At 37.9% G+C, this 16,035-nt stretch overlaps 1 protein-coding gene across 5 annotated transcripts in view; it reads right to left on the bottom strand.

Moving 5' to 3' along the window:
• Window positions 1–16,035, bottom strand: part of LOC115219918 (integrin beta pat-3) — a 217,450-nt gene that overhangs the window by 39,642 nt on the left and 161,773 nt on the right. For all 5 annotated transcript variants that reach the window (XM_036509625.1, XM_029790225.2, XM_036509624.1 and 2 more), the window contains 6 exons: window positions 14,810–14,941; window positions 13,362–13,464; window positions 10,376–10,448; window positions 9,341–9,427; window positions 6,455–6,535; window positions 3,024–3,101 (listed from right to left, as the gene is read on the bottom strand). In XM_036509625.1, the coding sequence (XP_036365518.1) occupies window positions 3,024–3,101; window positions 6,455–6,535; window positions 9,341–9,427; window positions 10,376–10,448; window positions 13,362–13,464; window positions 14,810–14,941 (554 nt within the window). The remainder of the gene's footprint in view (window positions 1–3,023; window positions 3,102–6,454; window positions 6,536–9,340; window positions 9,428–10,375; window positions 10,449–13,361; window positions 13,465–14,809; window positions 14,942–16,035) is intronic.

Raw genomic sequence — 16,035 nt, 5'->3', positions numbered from 1 at the left:
CAAACACAGACACACAAACGTATACACACACACACACACACACACATATACGACGAGCTTCTTTCAGTTTCCGTCTACCAAATCCACTCACAAGGATTTGGTCAGCCCAAGGCTATATTAGAAGACATTTACCCAAGGTGCCACGCAGTGGGACTGAACCCAGAACCATGTGGTTGGCAAGCAAGCTACTTACCACACAGCAACTCCTACGCCTATAGTTCAGTCTACACAAGTTAATGTTTGAAAAACAAAATAGGAACTTTGAAAGAAGTTTTCTATAAAACTAGTTTTTAAACATCAAATGACTACAGGGGTCCATTGGAATAAAATAGTAATCAAAGGGATCCATAGGTGAAAAATGGCCAAGAACAGTTGATTTCATTCAATTGAAATTATCACCATGGGGAGGTAACTCGTGCTCTGCATTTGAGTTTCACAAGCAAAATACATAAAAGTATACATCTCTCAACTAAAAAAAAAAAAATGCCTGAAACCTACCAAACAGAAATCTTTATATATAAAAGTCAAGTTGTGTGTCTGTCTCCTACGATTTAGATTCCTAACTACTCCCACATTTTGCGGTGCAGTTTAACCAAAACCGGGTGTCTTATAGTCGTGATTCATATCGAGCCCTTCTGGGTATTAGCGCGCGTCTACGATGAGTCTACGGTTTAAAAAAAAATTTAGCATAATTTTTTTTCCATTTTAATGCATTTTTTCTACGATGAATCAACGATTTTAAAAAAATTTACCATCATTTTTTTTCCATTTTTAATGCATTTTTTTGCTATTTTTTGGCTATAACTCTCTAAAAATGCTTATATAGTTATTTCCCTTACAAACCCGAGCAACGCCGGGCAATACTGCTAGTACCTTATAAACTGAGAAAATTATCTGGAATTGTCAACCTGGGAATCTAAAACCAGTATTACATCACCACTACAGTCAATAGATCAAGAATCATGCCAGCTCATTTGAGACTCATCATTATTGTTTCTTTCCATTTGAAAGCCTTTACCTTCAGCTGAGTCATTTTCTGACTGCATATGATTAAATTTAGAAAATCTCTATAAGGTATGTAAGTAGTAACTATACTGAGAAGTAATGTTTACTGCCATATCAATATGGCTGTTTGATTAAATAAGGGTGTATGATTAAATATGGCTTTTTTTATTAAATATGGCTGTTTAATTAGATATATGACTGTTTGATTAAATATGGCTGTTTGATTAAATTCCTATTCTCTCTTTTACTTGTTTCAGTCATTTGACTGTGGCCATGCTGGAGCACCACCTTTAGTCAAGCACATCGACCCCACGACTTATTCTTTGTAAGCCTAGTACTTATTTTATCGGTCTCTTTTGCCGAACCGCTAAGTTACGGGGACGTAAACACACCAGCATCAGTTGTCAAGCGATGTTGGGGGAACAAACACAGACACACAAACATATACGCACATACACACACACACACACACATATATATGACCAATGTATTTTTAGTTCAGCTGGATTTTAAAGTGGGGCTTGCCAATTCCTGCTATATCAGAAATTTGGCTTAGTACCAAATCTGAAATTCATAGTAAACAGAGAACATGGTCTGCATGCATTAATTCTCCAGTTCATGACTATCTTTCTATTCAGGTTCCAGGCTAGCAGGAACTAGAATCAAGAATCTCCATAATCTAAAGTCTGAAGATTCATGACATTTCTCAGGGAAGATACAACTAAGGCTTTCTAATAACTTCTAAAAAACTATTTACAGTTTACTCTACAGTTGCCTGTTCTTCTGGGTCCACTTTTGAACTTTTGAAATGCAGGCCTTTTTCGTTGCTACTCATTGTTGGTTTGATACCTTCAGGCCAACTTGCATTCCTTTCGCATGTGTTGTCAGACTTGATATTATTTCCATATATGTCCGTCACTACATAGACTACAACTGACAAGTGGTCCTGAGTCACAATACAAGTAAGTTTCAATACACAGCTTTAAGCATATATATATATATATATCATTATTATTATTATTATTATTTAAGGTGGTGAGCTGGTAGAATCGTTAGTGTGCTGGACGAAATGCTTAGCAGTATTTCGCCCATTGCTACATTCTGAGTTCAAATTCCGCTGAGATTGACTTTGCCTTTCAACCTTACAGGGTCGATAAAATAAGTACCAGTTGAATACTGGGGTCGATGTAATCAACTTATCCCCACCCCCAAAATTGCTGCCCTTGTGGCAAAATTTGAGATCATCATCATCATCATCACCATCACCACCATCACCCCCACCACCACCACCATCATCACCACCATCATCATCACCACCACCACCAGGAGGAGGGGTGAGGAGGAGGAGGCAGCTGGGAGGTGGCAGAACCATTGCTGCAACAGAAAAAATGCTTAGTGACTTTTCATTCTAAGTTCAAATGCCAATGGAGTTGACTTTGCCTTTCATTCTTTCAGGGTTGATAAAATAAGTACCAGTTTAACACTGGGGTCAATGTAGTCAACTTAACCCCTTCCTCAAACTGCTGGCCTTGTGTCAAAATTTGCAACCATTATTATTATAATGATGGTGGTGGTGATGATCACTTTAATGACTATTTTTCTATGCTTGCATGGGTCAGATGGAATTCACTGAGGCAGATTTTTTGAGGCCAGATGCCCTTCTTGTCGTTAAGCATCGCCTATTTCCAAATAAGATAAATATTTTTCCCATGACTAAAAGACTGGAACCAAACGACACTGTTTCTACAATGACAACACTCCTTTACAATCATCACATGATGAGAAGAGGAGGAGACTAATAGACACCACTCATCCACCCACACACATGTGCATGCACACCCACACACACACACACACACACACAAACAGGCTTCTTTCACTTTCCAGCTACCAAATCCGTTCACAAGGTTTTGGTCAGTTCAGAAATTTGCCAAGGTGGCCACGCAGTGAGATTGAACATGAAAACATGGGGTTACTAAGGTAAAACCAGAAATGAAGAAAGGCAAAATCCAAGATACCTGTACTTTACTCTCAGAATATTCTCCAGCTGCTGTTAAATGACATCGCTCATCGTTTGGTTTCACAACTCCGAGTAACTGAATAAAGAGAAGAAAATAAAGAGATTCAGCAAAAGGATTGTGTTAAATACAAAGATCACAGTACGAAAATATCTGAAATAAGCAAGATTAAACTTAGACATGATGTGGTGATATAACCAAGGAAAGTGAGGCTGGGAGAATTTTTACATCTGAAGGCTGCGTTGAATGAATCCGGCAAAGATTCATGTAAAGAGACCAGTAATTGCTTCTCTTTAACGAAAGCTAGAAGAAGCAGAAGCCACAGGCGGGTGAAGCAGACTTGTGAAGTCCTGGCTGTGGATTGTGAAGAAAGGGCCTGGCAGTTATGAGCATGACCTTACATACAGGTTTTTGACAGAGCTAGTAATTATCCATGTTAGATGGAGATCATTCATTTTCTGATGCATGATGGGAAACAGGAGAAATTGAGCCACCATATTTGATAGTTTTAGTGCCGTACTTATTTCTCTAGAAAATGTCCCAGGAAACTGGTCTGCAGCCTTTTTTTTTACTTGTTTCAGTCATTTGACTGCAGCCATGCTGGAGCACCGCCTTTAGTCAAGCAAATCGACCCCAAGACTTATTCTTTGTAAGCCTAGTACTTATTCTATCAGTCTCTTTTGCCGAACCACTAAGTTACAGGGACATAAACACACCAGCACCGGTTGTCAAGCGATGTTGGCAGGGATAAACACAGACACACAAACACACACACGTACACACACACACACACATATATATACATAAACATATATATAACGGGCTTCTTTCAGTTTCTGTCTACCAAATCCACTCACAAGGCTTTGGTTGGCCCAAGGCTATAGTAGAAGACACTTGCCCCAAGGTGCCATGCAGTGGGACTGAACCCAGAATCAACTGGTTGGTAAGCAAGCAACTTACCACACAGCCACTTTTTTGTATATCTTAAAAGTTTGCTCTCCACCAAATGCAATCCTGAGCAAGATGTGGAACAAAGAATTGAGTCTGATTATTCAGATTTCAGTAAACTTATAAAACATGTATTCACAGACAAAGATTACAGTCTACCCAGCTGTTTTTATATCCATGCCCCTATATGGTTGTGAAACCTGAACATTGTATCATCATGACATCAAGAACCTCAAATGCTTTCATCAACTGAAACTTCCTTCAAGTGCTGAGACTATATATCCAATAACTCCAGTAGTGGTAGTGGTAGTAGTAGTAGTAGTAGTAGTAGTAGTAGTAGTAGCAGCAGCAGCAGCAGTAGGAGTGGTGGTGGTGGTAGTAGTAGTAGTAGTAGTAGCAGCAGTAGTAGTAGTAGCAGCAGCAGCAGTAGTAGTAGTAGTAGTAGTAGCAGCAGTAGTAGTAGTTGTAGTAGGTGCAAGTGTGACTATGTGGTTAAAGAAGCTTGCTTCCAATCCATGTGGGGTCTCAGATTCAGTCCCACATTATAGCACTTTGGACAAGAGTCTTTTATTATAGCCCCAGGCTTATCAAAGCTTGGTGACTGGATTTGTAGACGGAAACTGAAAGAAGTTTGTTGTGTGTGTATAAATCCACAATGTTTTTTTTTTATTCTGTCTCTGTTTATTTCCTTGTGTTCCTGTCTGTTGAAGAGCGTAGGCTCAAAATGTAAAAGATTTTCTCACCTTCCCAAGCATCAAACTAATACACCTGCTTTTTGTTTATACACCTGTCTTCATCTTTTGTTTTTCTGTAAATTTCAGCTATATATATATCTATATGAAGTTATGTACATGTGTGCGTGTGTTTGGTCCCCCTCCCCCCACACACACCTGGCAACCAGTGTTGGTTTATTTATGTCCCCATAACGTAGCAGCTTGGCAAAAGAGACCAACAGAATAAGTCTCAGATTTAAAATAAAGCACTGGGATCAATTTCATTGACCAACTCTACAAGACGGTGCTCCAGTATGGCCAAGGGTCCAGTAACTGAAACAAGCAAGAGAGTATATCCAGTTCCCATTAGTAGTGGTGGTGGTGGTGGTGGTGGTAGTGGTGGTGGCAGCAGCAGTGGTAGCGGCAGTGGTGATATTGGTGGTATTGGTGGTGGTGGTGATGGCAGGTTGTAGTAATGATGGTGGTGATGGAGGTGGTGGTAATGGTAATGGAGAGATATTGACTGTTGCTGCTGTTTTGTTTCTCTTTTAGCTCCAGGTCATCTCTTATCAAAGCAGAATTATGGTCAAAGATATTCCAGCCATCCATTCCCCCCCCTCCCAGATTCTTTTGTTCATTTTTTGGCAGGCATAGTTTATCTAAGGTTACCATCACCCAGTGTGTACAAAAGGTGTGTGTGACATTGAAGTCACATGTATTCTGCCTTTTCCAGGCAGGGGGTCAAAGGATCATGGTGAGGGGTGAGAGGTGGAGGAGATAATGAAGGGGAAGAAGAGGAAGAAGAAGAAGAGGAAGAAGAAGAAGAAGAGGAGGAGGTGGAGGAAGAAAAAGAAGAGGAGGAGGAGGAAGAAGAAGAAAAAGAAGAAGAGGAGGAGGAGGAAGAAGAAGAAAAAGAAGAAGAGGAGGAGGAGGAGGAAGAAGAAGAAGAAGAAGAAGAAGAAGAAAAAGAAGTAGTAGAAGAAGAACAACAACAACAGTAGCAGCAACACTCACAAACATGCACACACACATACACACGGACACACAAACACACATACAAACACATACACACACAAACACACACACATGTACACACACACACATTGTATTACGTGGGTGGAACGGATAGGCAGAAGTTAAAGAAGCAGAGAAAGGCCAAAAAATAAAACAGACAACAGAAGACAAATAAAGTCAGAATAGGAAGAAAGAGGAAAGAGGAGGGAAGCTATTTAGAGATAAAATAAGGGTCTCTGAATCATAACAAGTGATTTGAAACCATAGCAACTGAGTGTGTGTGTGTGTGTGTGTGTGTTTGCACATGTGTAGTATGTGTATCTGTGCATCATGTACAGCGTGTATGTGGTGTGTTTGTGTGTGTGTATGTGTGTGGCATGGTGTATATGTGTGTGTGTGTGTACAGAGATAAAACTGCCATCTCCTGAGTGTTTGACCTAGGAGAGAAGGGAATGCCTAATAAACAGCACCTGCAACCACCACCACTCCCAGAAAAAAAGGGGACCATCAGAAGTCAATACATGGTCACTCGAGTTGCTAGAAATAACAGCCGAATCTCCGCCCCCCCCCAAAAAAAAAATCACACTCTATCGTCTTAAAAATGAACATGTTGGACAATGTAGTTCTAGGTTCACTGAACAGAAATAAGAATGGGGTGGTCATGGCTGGAATACCTTTGATAATAGTTCATCTGAATCAGGGATGACCTAGGGCTAAACAACTGTAAAAATAATAGACTGACAGAAACTGCCATACCTTTCCTGAGCCTGCAGTATGGAAGGAGCTACCAGCAATAAAAAGGACCAGTTTTCTTGATTTGCTTCGCCAACCAATTTGCTAAAAAGAAGATAAAAGTAATAATAATAATAACAATTTTTTTATTGATCACAAAGACTCATAAAATTCAAAACATGTCATACAAAAGTGGTTACAAATATATCAATATACAGGGTGTTCAGGCCAAATTTGACGATCTTTTTTTTTATATCTCCCTTTCTTTTCAGGAACAGCTTCATATATTGGTGAACAGTCAATGGTGTTGGAGGGCATAAAGATTAAAATTGTAGTTGAGAAACTGTTAGCTGACTTATTTCTTTATTGCCCAGAAGGGGCTAAACATAGAGGGGACAAACAAGGACAAACAAAGGGATTAAGTCGATTACATCGACCCCCAGTGCATAACTGGTACTTAATTTATCGATCCCAAAAGGATGAAAGGCAAAGTCAACCTCAGCGGAATTTGAACTCAGAACATAATGGCAGACGAAATACCACTAAGCATTTCACCCGGCATGCTAACGTTTCTGCTAGCTTGCCGCCTTACCTGTTAGCTGACTTGGAGGACATGAAGCCATTTAAATATTGGAAAAGGGTTGCTTGTGTCATGACAACTGATGCCAAGTACTAAAATGCTGACATCGTGACAACTGTTCAATGCTCTGTGAACACTGTAAAGGGTGTAAGACATGACATGGATATCACGAAAACCAAGTTCCCTGAAACTGTGATGGTTGGTCTTTGTGTATGTCACCAGTGACAGTGACATCATGCCACCCCATATTTTTGAACAGGGCCTTAGGATCAATTCCAAAGTTGCTGAAGCCTGTGGTCAATCCTGTGTGTCAGAGAAGTTTGCAGCTGGAATGCCATATGCTCCTTGCCATATCTCCAGAAAGAGTTAGAAGTGGTTGTAGAAGTTCTACAACTTTACCAGCTCCAGGTTCTAACCTAATTCCTCCATTTATAATCCCATGTGTTGAGAATTTATAATCCCATGGTTGAGAAAGACACCAACTGTTCTGCCAGTAACACCAAAGCCAAGCTGGTAGCTTATATCAAGGATATGTTCAAAGACCTTCCCCAGGACACAGTGAAGAATGCACACACTAGATTTTAAAGCCTCCTTGAAGCTGTGTTGGAAGCTGAAGGCTGCTACATTGAGTAAACTGTTATCTCCTAGGTATAATCTAATTGGTATCTTGATATTTTTTTAAATACTTTTATTTTTGGATGGGATATTGTTTTCTTTTCCTTTTGGGCAAATGGTCAAATTTAGCCTGAATACTCTGTATGGCATGGCTGTGTGAAAATATGGGAGGGAAAGGGTCAAACCTTTCCTTACCACATTTCTGTAAAAATACACTGCTTTTGTTTGGATTAATTTTGAAAGTAGCAGAGAATCTATGAAAATAACTGGTCATTATTAAGCTTGTGTTTGGAACATAAATCAATATGAAATTTTAATGGAAGTTTTTGATTTAGATCACTCTAAAGCAGGACACCTGTATCGTATATCTTAGATCTTAGATCCCAAAGTGATCGCAGCAGGTTCGCCTCCTTGTCCTGTGCATCACATGTAACACACAAGATATATTCTCTTGGCATCCATGCATCAGACATGATACATATTCCCAATTGTGTTTTCAGCCACCAGAGTAACTAGGGGGATCTTATGAAATGAAAGCTTTATATTACTCAGAATTTGTGAAACATGGACTAACTAAAAGTCTGAAAATTAGCATGGACGTTTAGGACAGACTTAAGAAATTGCTTTGTATAAGCAAAATGTTAACCATTTGTCTGTCCTGTGTATAATAATAATAATAATAATGAAATTATTGTATACAGTGCTCAGGTGCACCACAACTTGTCAAAAGTGCATATAAAGCACATGCAGTAATGTACAAATGTCCGGGAAGTGAACAGTGTATGAGTCAGATACATGCTTGTGTGTGTATGGAGGGGAGAAAATCAGGTGTAGTGTAAGGGAATCTCAGGAAGCATGGAAGTTTTAAAGGATGCAGTGCTCCGACAACTAACAACTGATGCCAGCAGTTTGTTCCATGCTTCAGCAACTCTTAGCGTGAAAAAATGTTTACGAAAGTCATGGGAGCTGTGCTGTTTTCTGACTTTGTAAACATGTCCATGGGTGTTAGACAGGTGGAGTTTGCAAAAAGTGCTCAGAGTTATTGTTAGTAAGACGGTTAATAATTTTATGGGTGTCTGCCAAGTCAGCTGCCAGATGTCGGAGTTTCAATGTATCCATGCCCAGGGAAGTAAGGCATTCAGAATATGGCAAATGCCTGAAGACATATTTCCATGACATCCATGGATCATATATGATAAACATTGCCATTTTTTTTTCAGCTACCAGAATAAGATGGGACTTACAAAAGGAAAGCTTTATATTATTTATTCAGACCATATGAAACAAGGGTTAACTAAAAGCCTGAAACCAAGTATGGATGTTTAGTCCAAACATACAAAAATGCTTTGGACAAGCAAAGGGTTGACCCTTTCTTTCATGTGTATCATCACATATGTAACACAGGTCATATTTTCTTGGCATCCATGCATCATATATGATACATATTCCCAATATTTTTCACTGACTAGAGTTACTTGGGATTTTTAAAGGGAAGACTTTATATTTATTACTCAGAACTTATGAATCATGGGCTGGGTTAACTAAAAATCTGTAAACAAGTAAGGACATTAAGGACAAACTTATGAAAATACTTTGGACAGGAGAAGGTTAAGGTATTTAATGTAAGGGGCACAAAAGTAATTTAAAGGGTCAGTTTACTCAAGGAATGTATATTCAGTATTTAGAAATGTGAAAAAACTCCTGTTGTTACTTACTTCACAAACCAATGTTTGCATGAGAGCATCAAACCCAGCTTCAGGAATGTCGTTACTGCCAGAGATTTCAGCTGCAGCTACCATTTGCTGGATTTCAAACAAAGACAAGTTATTAAACTTAACATATAACAACAATAACAACATCAACTACAAGTTAATGAGAGAGCCTCTAAATACTTGCTAGACCTGTTAGAAATAGCAGTCAAATCTTCCTTAAATTACACCTTACCAACTTAAAAAAGAAAGGGCATTGCATAGTGTAGTTTTAGATGTATATCCTGATTGATCACAGGCGTTTTCTTCCTCTTTGAATGCACACACACGCACATGCGCACACACGCACATGCGCACACACGCACACACACACACAGAGTGATAAATGAATCAGTGATAACTAAATCATCTCCATGAACTTTGTAAATAGAACAAATGGTAGATTCATTGACACAAAATTCACAGCTCAGAATTAATTTCTTTAAATGGAAGACAAAGCAAGTTCTTATAGAGAACGCTGTAGTCACTTGACTCTTTAGCGTTCCGATTACTATGTCAAATATAATGCTTATCTATTCACCCTGTTTTGAATTAGTCATGCATTATCTCACAGCTCCGAGATTTCAATGGTGTATCTGTTTGTTTTTAGAATGACATTGTAGGGTGGGTGTGAAAGGCCAGAATCTGGCCAGTTTGAACATAAAACAGGTAGAATATTTTGACTAGATATGGCTAGTTTAAATGCTAAAGTATGAAACTGTTCCCAATATAGAATTCTCTTGAAATTCTTCAAATCAGCAAAAGGAAATCGTCATCATCATCATCATCACCACCATTATCATCATCATCGTCATCATGCTGGTGTAGGTAGAATAGTTTGGTGGGGCTGGTTAGGCAAAAGACTACACCAGGCTTCACTGTCTGTTTCGGCGGGGTTTTTATGGCTGGACGCTCTTCCTAACACCAACCGTTTTACAAAACCAAACCAAACAAAGGGAACAATAGGGGCACACAAATAAGAAGGAAAGATATTCTGCTTACAGAGAATTTGGTACCATTTGGAGACAGCTTCATGACATGTCGGTAATCATAAGTCATAGCACAGTCAGAACACCTGAGTAAAAGAGAATCAAAGAATATATTTGAAAATTAAGCTAAGTGAAATTAAAGAAAAGTCAGGTGAGCATTTTTTCTAATAACATACATACACATATACACATGCACTATATAACCATGTATACACACATATGTGTGTATATACAATATATATACACATGCATATATCTTATATATATATGTATTACACACATACAAACATATATATATTAGTGAGACAGAGATTAAAGAAAAAATGAAGAAGCAAAACGTTTGGTATCACTTGAAACAGTCATTTAATTTAATTAAATTTAATTAAATGCTTTTTTTCAAGTGATGCCGAACATTTTGCATTTTCATTTTTGCTTCAATTTATATCTACCCACTCAAGGAGTAACCACTTCTAGCTGACTTTGATAGGCAGTCTCAATATCACACTCTCAGCTGTAGTTCAAACCACCAGAGGCTGAGTGCCAGACCAAACTGAGCACTAATAGTGCATACCTATTACTTTACATCAGTTGATGAAAACTCCTTATATATTCTCTATACACATACACACACACATATATATAGATATAGATATATATGTGTGTGTGTGTCTGTGTATATATACAGGAGTAAGCACATAAATGTGAAACAAGGTGGGGAAAAGAGTACTCAAATACTAGAGGTAGAGTAATATGCTTTATTTAAAAGCAGCAGAAATATAACAAAACTGTCTGACGAACGGGAATGTGAAACTCTGAGTAACAGTTTTTGTTATATTTCTGCTGCTTTTAATAAAGTATATATGTATATATATATATATAATATATATATATATATTAAAGGAGCACTCCATCGGTTGCTACAATGAGAGTCCCAGCTGATACAATAAATGGAACAACTTGCTCATGAAATTAACGTGCAAGTGGCTGAGCACTCCACAGACATGTGTACCCTTAACTTAGTTCTTAGGGAGATTCAGCATGACACAGAGTGTGACAAGGCTGGTCCTTTGAAATACAGGCACTACTCATTTTTGCCAGCAGAGTGGACTGGAGCAATAAAGTGACTTGCTCAAGGATACAACACATCGCCGGGAATTGAACACATGACCTAAGCAACACGCCTTTACACACACGCACGTGCACACACACACACACACAGACACGCATGCACGCACACACGCATACACACACACACACACACACAAAACAAAATAGGAAGCTAGAAAAATTTTTTGGTATTAATTATTCACCATTACACATGTTTCACTTGCTAACAGGAATCAACAAAATTGAACATGTTGGATATACATAAGTGCATTCAAAAAGTATCTGACTTTATTTTTTCCTGCTAAAATTAATGCCACAAAGGCAACATCCTTTGGATGGGAAGTAAAGCAACCCTTCCTGCACATACTTTGATAGGTTTCAGCCAGTATTGGTCCAGGCCATGTCTAACTTAATAGCACCACCTGGTGTATATATGTGAAAGTTTTTGTGCTAGTAAGCTGTATCAGTTGCCAGATGTTACACCTAGAGTACAGATGTGTTGTAGTGGCATTAAAAAAATTAACCCAGATACTTTTTGAATGCACCTTATATACATACACACACACATACATACACATATATACATACATATGCTATATATAGTTACACATACACATATCATGTATATAATTTATATACATATACAGATATATATAATATATATATATATATATATATATATATATAATATATATATATATATATATAATATATATGCCTTTTCCTTTTCTTTTCATTTCCCTTTTTCTCCTAATTATAATCTTCTAAACCATTTTGATGTTTGTTAAATGGAACGAGATAAATGCAAATTTACTTCGATTTGATTAAACAGAAACAGCTGTAAATGGTTCTGAACTACAATTAAACTATGACTTTTTAATACCAATGATCAACTTCCCATTGTTAATTACTGCTCCATTTCTTTTCTTTTCAATATATATTAAACCATAGATTTACCTTTAAATTACCAACTACTGTATACCTTATAGCTAGGACTATACATAGTGAGGCAATACACCAGGAGTACCTAAGGATACATCTATCCCTAAGATGGTTGCACAACCTCTGACTCATATTTTTCTGTTGTATATATTATTTATTTATATTTATGTGAGAGAGAGAGCACGGTTTAGGATCAATAAAAAAAAAAGGACTCTATCCAGTGAGAGATAAGTATCATTTAATAAAAAAAAAACAAGATTTAAATGTGAGCTCCTCTTAAGTTTCATGCTTGGATGGGACATGACATGCTATACAAGCCTGTCTGATTACTGTTCATCAAAGCATGAAAGTTATAGTAGTACACATTTTTAAATCTTGTGTTTGTGTGTCTTTGTGCATTTATATGTGTGTAACCTGGATAATGTAACTATTTTTCTATAGACTGAAAAAATGATGAACAGTCTTGATTTTTAAGCATTATTGAGTTCTCACTGGAAATATACATCACTTGACTAATCCCAGAGAAAGAAGTAGTCGATATTTTTATACACACAATAAATCCAGTAGCTTCAGTGAACTAGAGCCACTAACTTACATGTAGACACCCACACCCCACGTTAAGCTGTTGCACTGATGAATGCAAGATCATTATTTCAATTTCCAGACTGGGTGGTACATTGTATTATTGAGCAAAACACTTTATTTTATGTTGCTCCAGTCCACTCAGCTGTAAATGGGTGACCCTGCAACAGACTAGCATTCCATTCAGGGGAAATATTGCCCTGCCTATCTTAGCAAGTGGGGTGGTATCATTCGAAAGTTACAACAATGCAAAGCAGATTGTGACCAGCGATGTATAACAGCATCCGACATTGACTGATGCTATGATACCTCATGATATGTTTGTGTGTGTGTGTGTGTGTGAGTGTGTGTGTGTTCCTTGTACTTACATTGTTATGTTGCTATCAGTGAAAACAAATGGCGGTATTTCTTTCTCAACGTAGGATCCAAATCCAAGCAAGAATTTTTTGGTAATCTTCTTCATTTCTTTAGCTGTAGAGAAGTAGATGGAACATACATACATATACATAGCATGTCTGAGTACATTTGTGTCAGTCAGTCAATCTGTCTCTCTGTCTGTCAGTCAGTTTGTCTATATTTGTACCAACCCAAGACTATGTTTAACCTGATACCATGGTCAACTGAAAACTGATTGGACCTTCTGATGTTATGGTTGACTCATGGCTATGATAGACTTGGGGTCATATAATAGAAGACACTTAATCAAGGTGACACATCATGGAATTGAACCCAAAACTATTAGATCTAATCCCACAGTGGTATGCAAATGTGGCCATACTTCAAAAGTAAGCTTCTTAAACATGGCCCATACCTTTGCTCACACCCATCATTGCCACCACCACCACCACCACAACTAATACTACTGGTCTGTATCTTTCTTGCTTCCAAGTTAGTTATTATTTATCTGTCTATAGAATGACTGAGTGGAAGAATTGTCAGAGAATTGAATAAAATGCCTTGTAGTATTTCTAATTGTTTAGGAAACCAAGCTGAGGCCAGCTTTGCCCATCATTCTACCAAGGTCGCTGAAATAAAGCACAAGTTGATGGCATCCACTAACCTCACTCCCTTTCAAAATTTCTGTCCTTGTGTCTAAATTAGAAATAATTGTTTATCTGTCCCCCAAATATCTTACAATCATAGCAACATCATCATCCTCATTCCTGTCATTTAATATCTGTCTTCCATGCTGACAAGAGTTGAAGAGTTCAACAGGAACTTGTGATCCAGAGGACTGTCACAAGCTCTACGAGTCTCTACAGCTGGATGCCCTTCCTAACGTCACATAAAATGTAAAGCAATAAAAATAACATTGACAACAAAAAATAAAGCAATCATTGTGCCTATTCTCACCAATGATCATGAAATTTTGGGAAATGAGCAAAAGAGTACGATTGCAAATACATTCAGCCAAAATAAGGTTCCTTTGAAAGATCTCTGGAGTAATGTAACTCAACAGGCTGTGTAGCTCAGAGATCAGGGAGGCCCCTTAGCTTAAGCTGTGGATTTTTTCCACACTGAGAGGTCAAAGCCCTGGTACTAAAGACATGTAATTAGAATGCTGAAGGAAAGAATTTCAAGATGGATTCTTCTTCAAGCCAAACCGAACAACAGGAAACCCATGGGTAGACCAAAAATGGGAAGGTTTGGTAATGACCATTGTCTCAGTTGGTCGTACTTAGGAATCCAACCAGGAAGTCAAATGAAATTAGCTTCTGATAGGACCCTATGGAGGACATGCCTGAGGATTTTACCCCCATGACCCTCCCAGGAATTGTGAGTGAAAAATATGGATGAATTGATGGATGGGTCTTACCAAGTGTTTGTCCAAGTTTTGACAACGTCTCCTTACTACGTTTCATTGAAGCAGAGAGATCCATAAGGACATACAGGTCAACAGCACTGTCTTTAGCTTCCCGATAGGCCAGCTCTATTCTGTGAGGCTTTCCTGAAAGTAGACAAAAACCCAGGCAAGAATTTAAATACTGACAGTAAAAAAAGCAGCAAGAGTTTATAAGTTCATCATTATCATCGTTTAATGTCCCATTTTCTATGTTGGCATTAGTTGGATGGTTTGATGTTATCTGGTGAGCTGCATCGTGCTCCAATGTCAGCTTTGGCATGGTTTCTACAACTGGATATCATCCCTAATACCAACAACTCTACTGTGTACTGTGTGATTTTTTTTTTCTCATGACAGTGGCACTAGAGAGGTTATCAAGTATCTTGCAAGGCAGGAAAAGAACAACAAAAGGGAAAAATCTCCTAGGGTTTCCATTAATGTAAACTGTACTTTTTCCCCAAAAATAATGTCTCAAAAAATTAACCCCAAGTCCCATATGTGAAGTTAGACCTATATTACTTGCTTTAATGCATTAAAAACTCTTTTATAGTGCTAGTGCATGCATATACAGCTGTGTGCATGCGCACATACACATGAGTACTGTCCAAATCTCCGACCAATCACATACAGCTAGCAAGCTTTCAATTGGCGTATCAAGTTGCGGGCATTTTGATTGGGTTTTGGATAGAAAATTCACAAAAAAGTCACTTCTATTGATTTTTTAATGGCTTTTTTTGGTGACTGGGGGAATGTAAAAATGTGCATGACCACACTTGGACGATTTAGAATGACCATAAAAAGTGTGAGCCCTCTAACTGAAAAATTGTGGATTTGTATAAAGGACACACACACAGACATTTTGCTGTTTATATATGTGCTGCTAAAATTGGAATGCATCTAATATTGCCATGTGTCTTTTATGTCATCAAATATAGTAAGCGATTTAAATCTTGTCATGGACTTGTTTCTTTTTATTTTGACCTTTGACATGATTTTTTTTTCTTCTTTTTTTCCAGTGGTTGATTAAGTATCAATAAGTTCATTGGTATAAGTTAGAATGTCACATAAATGACAGGCAGTAATGGTTCTGATTCTTTATGTTTGGAGTTCAAATCTGGCTAGATCAGATTTTTTTGTTTTTCATCTTTCTTTGAGTATTGGAATAAAAATCCTCTCTTACTTCCTCTCTCTCTCTCTTT

The sequence above is a fragment of the Octopus sinensis genome, linkage group LG15 (assembly GCF_006345805.1).
Source record: "Octopus sinensis linkage group LG15, ASM634580v1, whole genome shotgun sequence".
Lineage (NCBI taxonomy): Eukaryota > Metazoa > Mollusca > Cephalopoda > Octopoda > Octopodidae > Octopus > Octopus sinensis.
The sequence above is the reverse complement of the archived record's forward strand: the minus strand, read 5'-3'. Positions and strand labels throughout refer to the sequence as shown.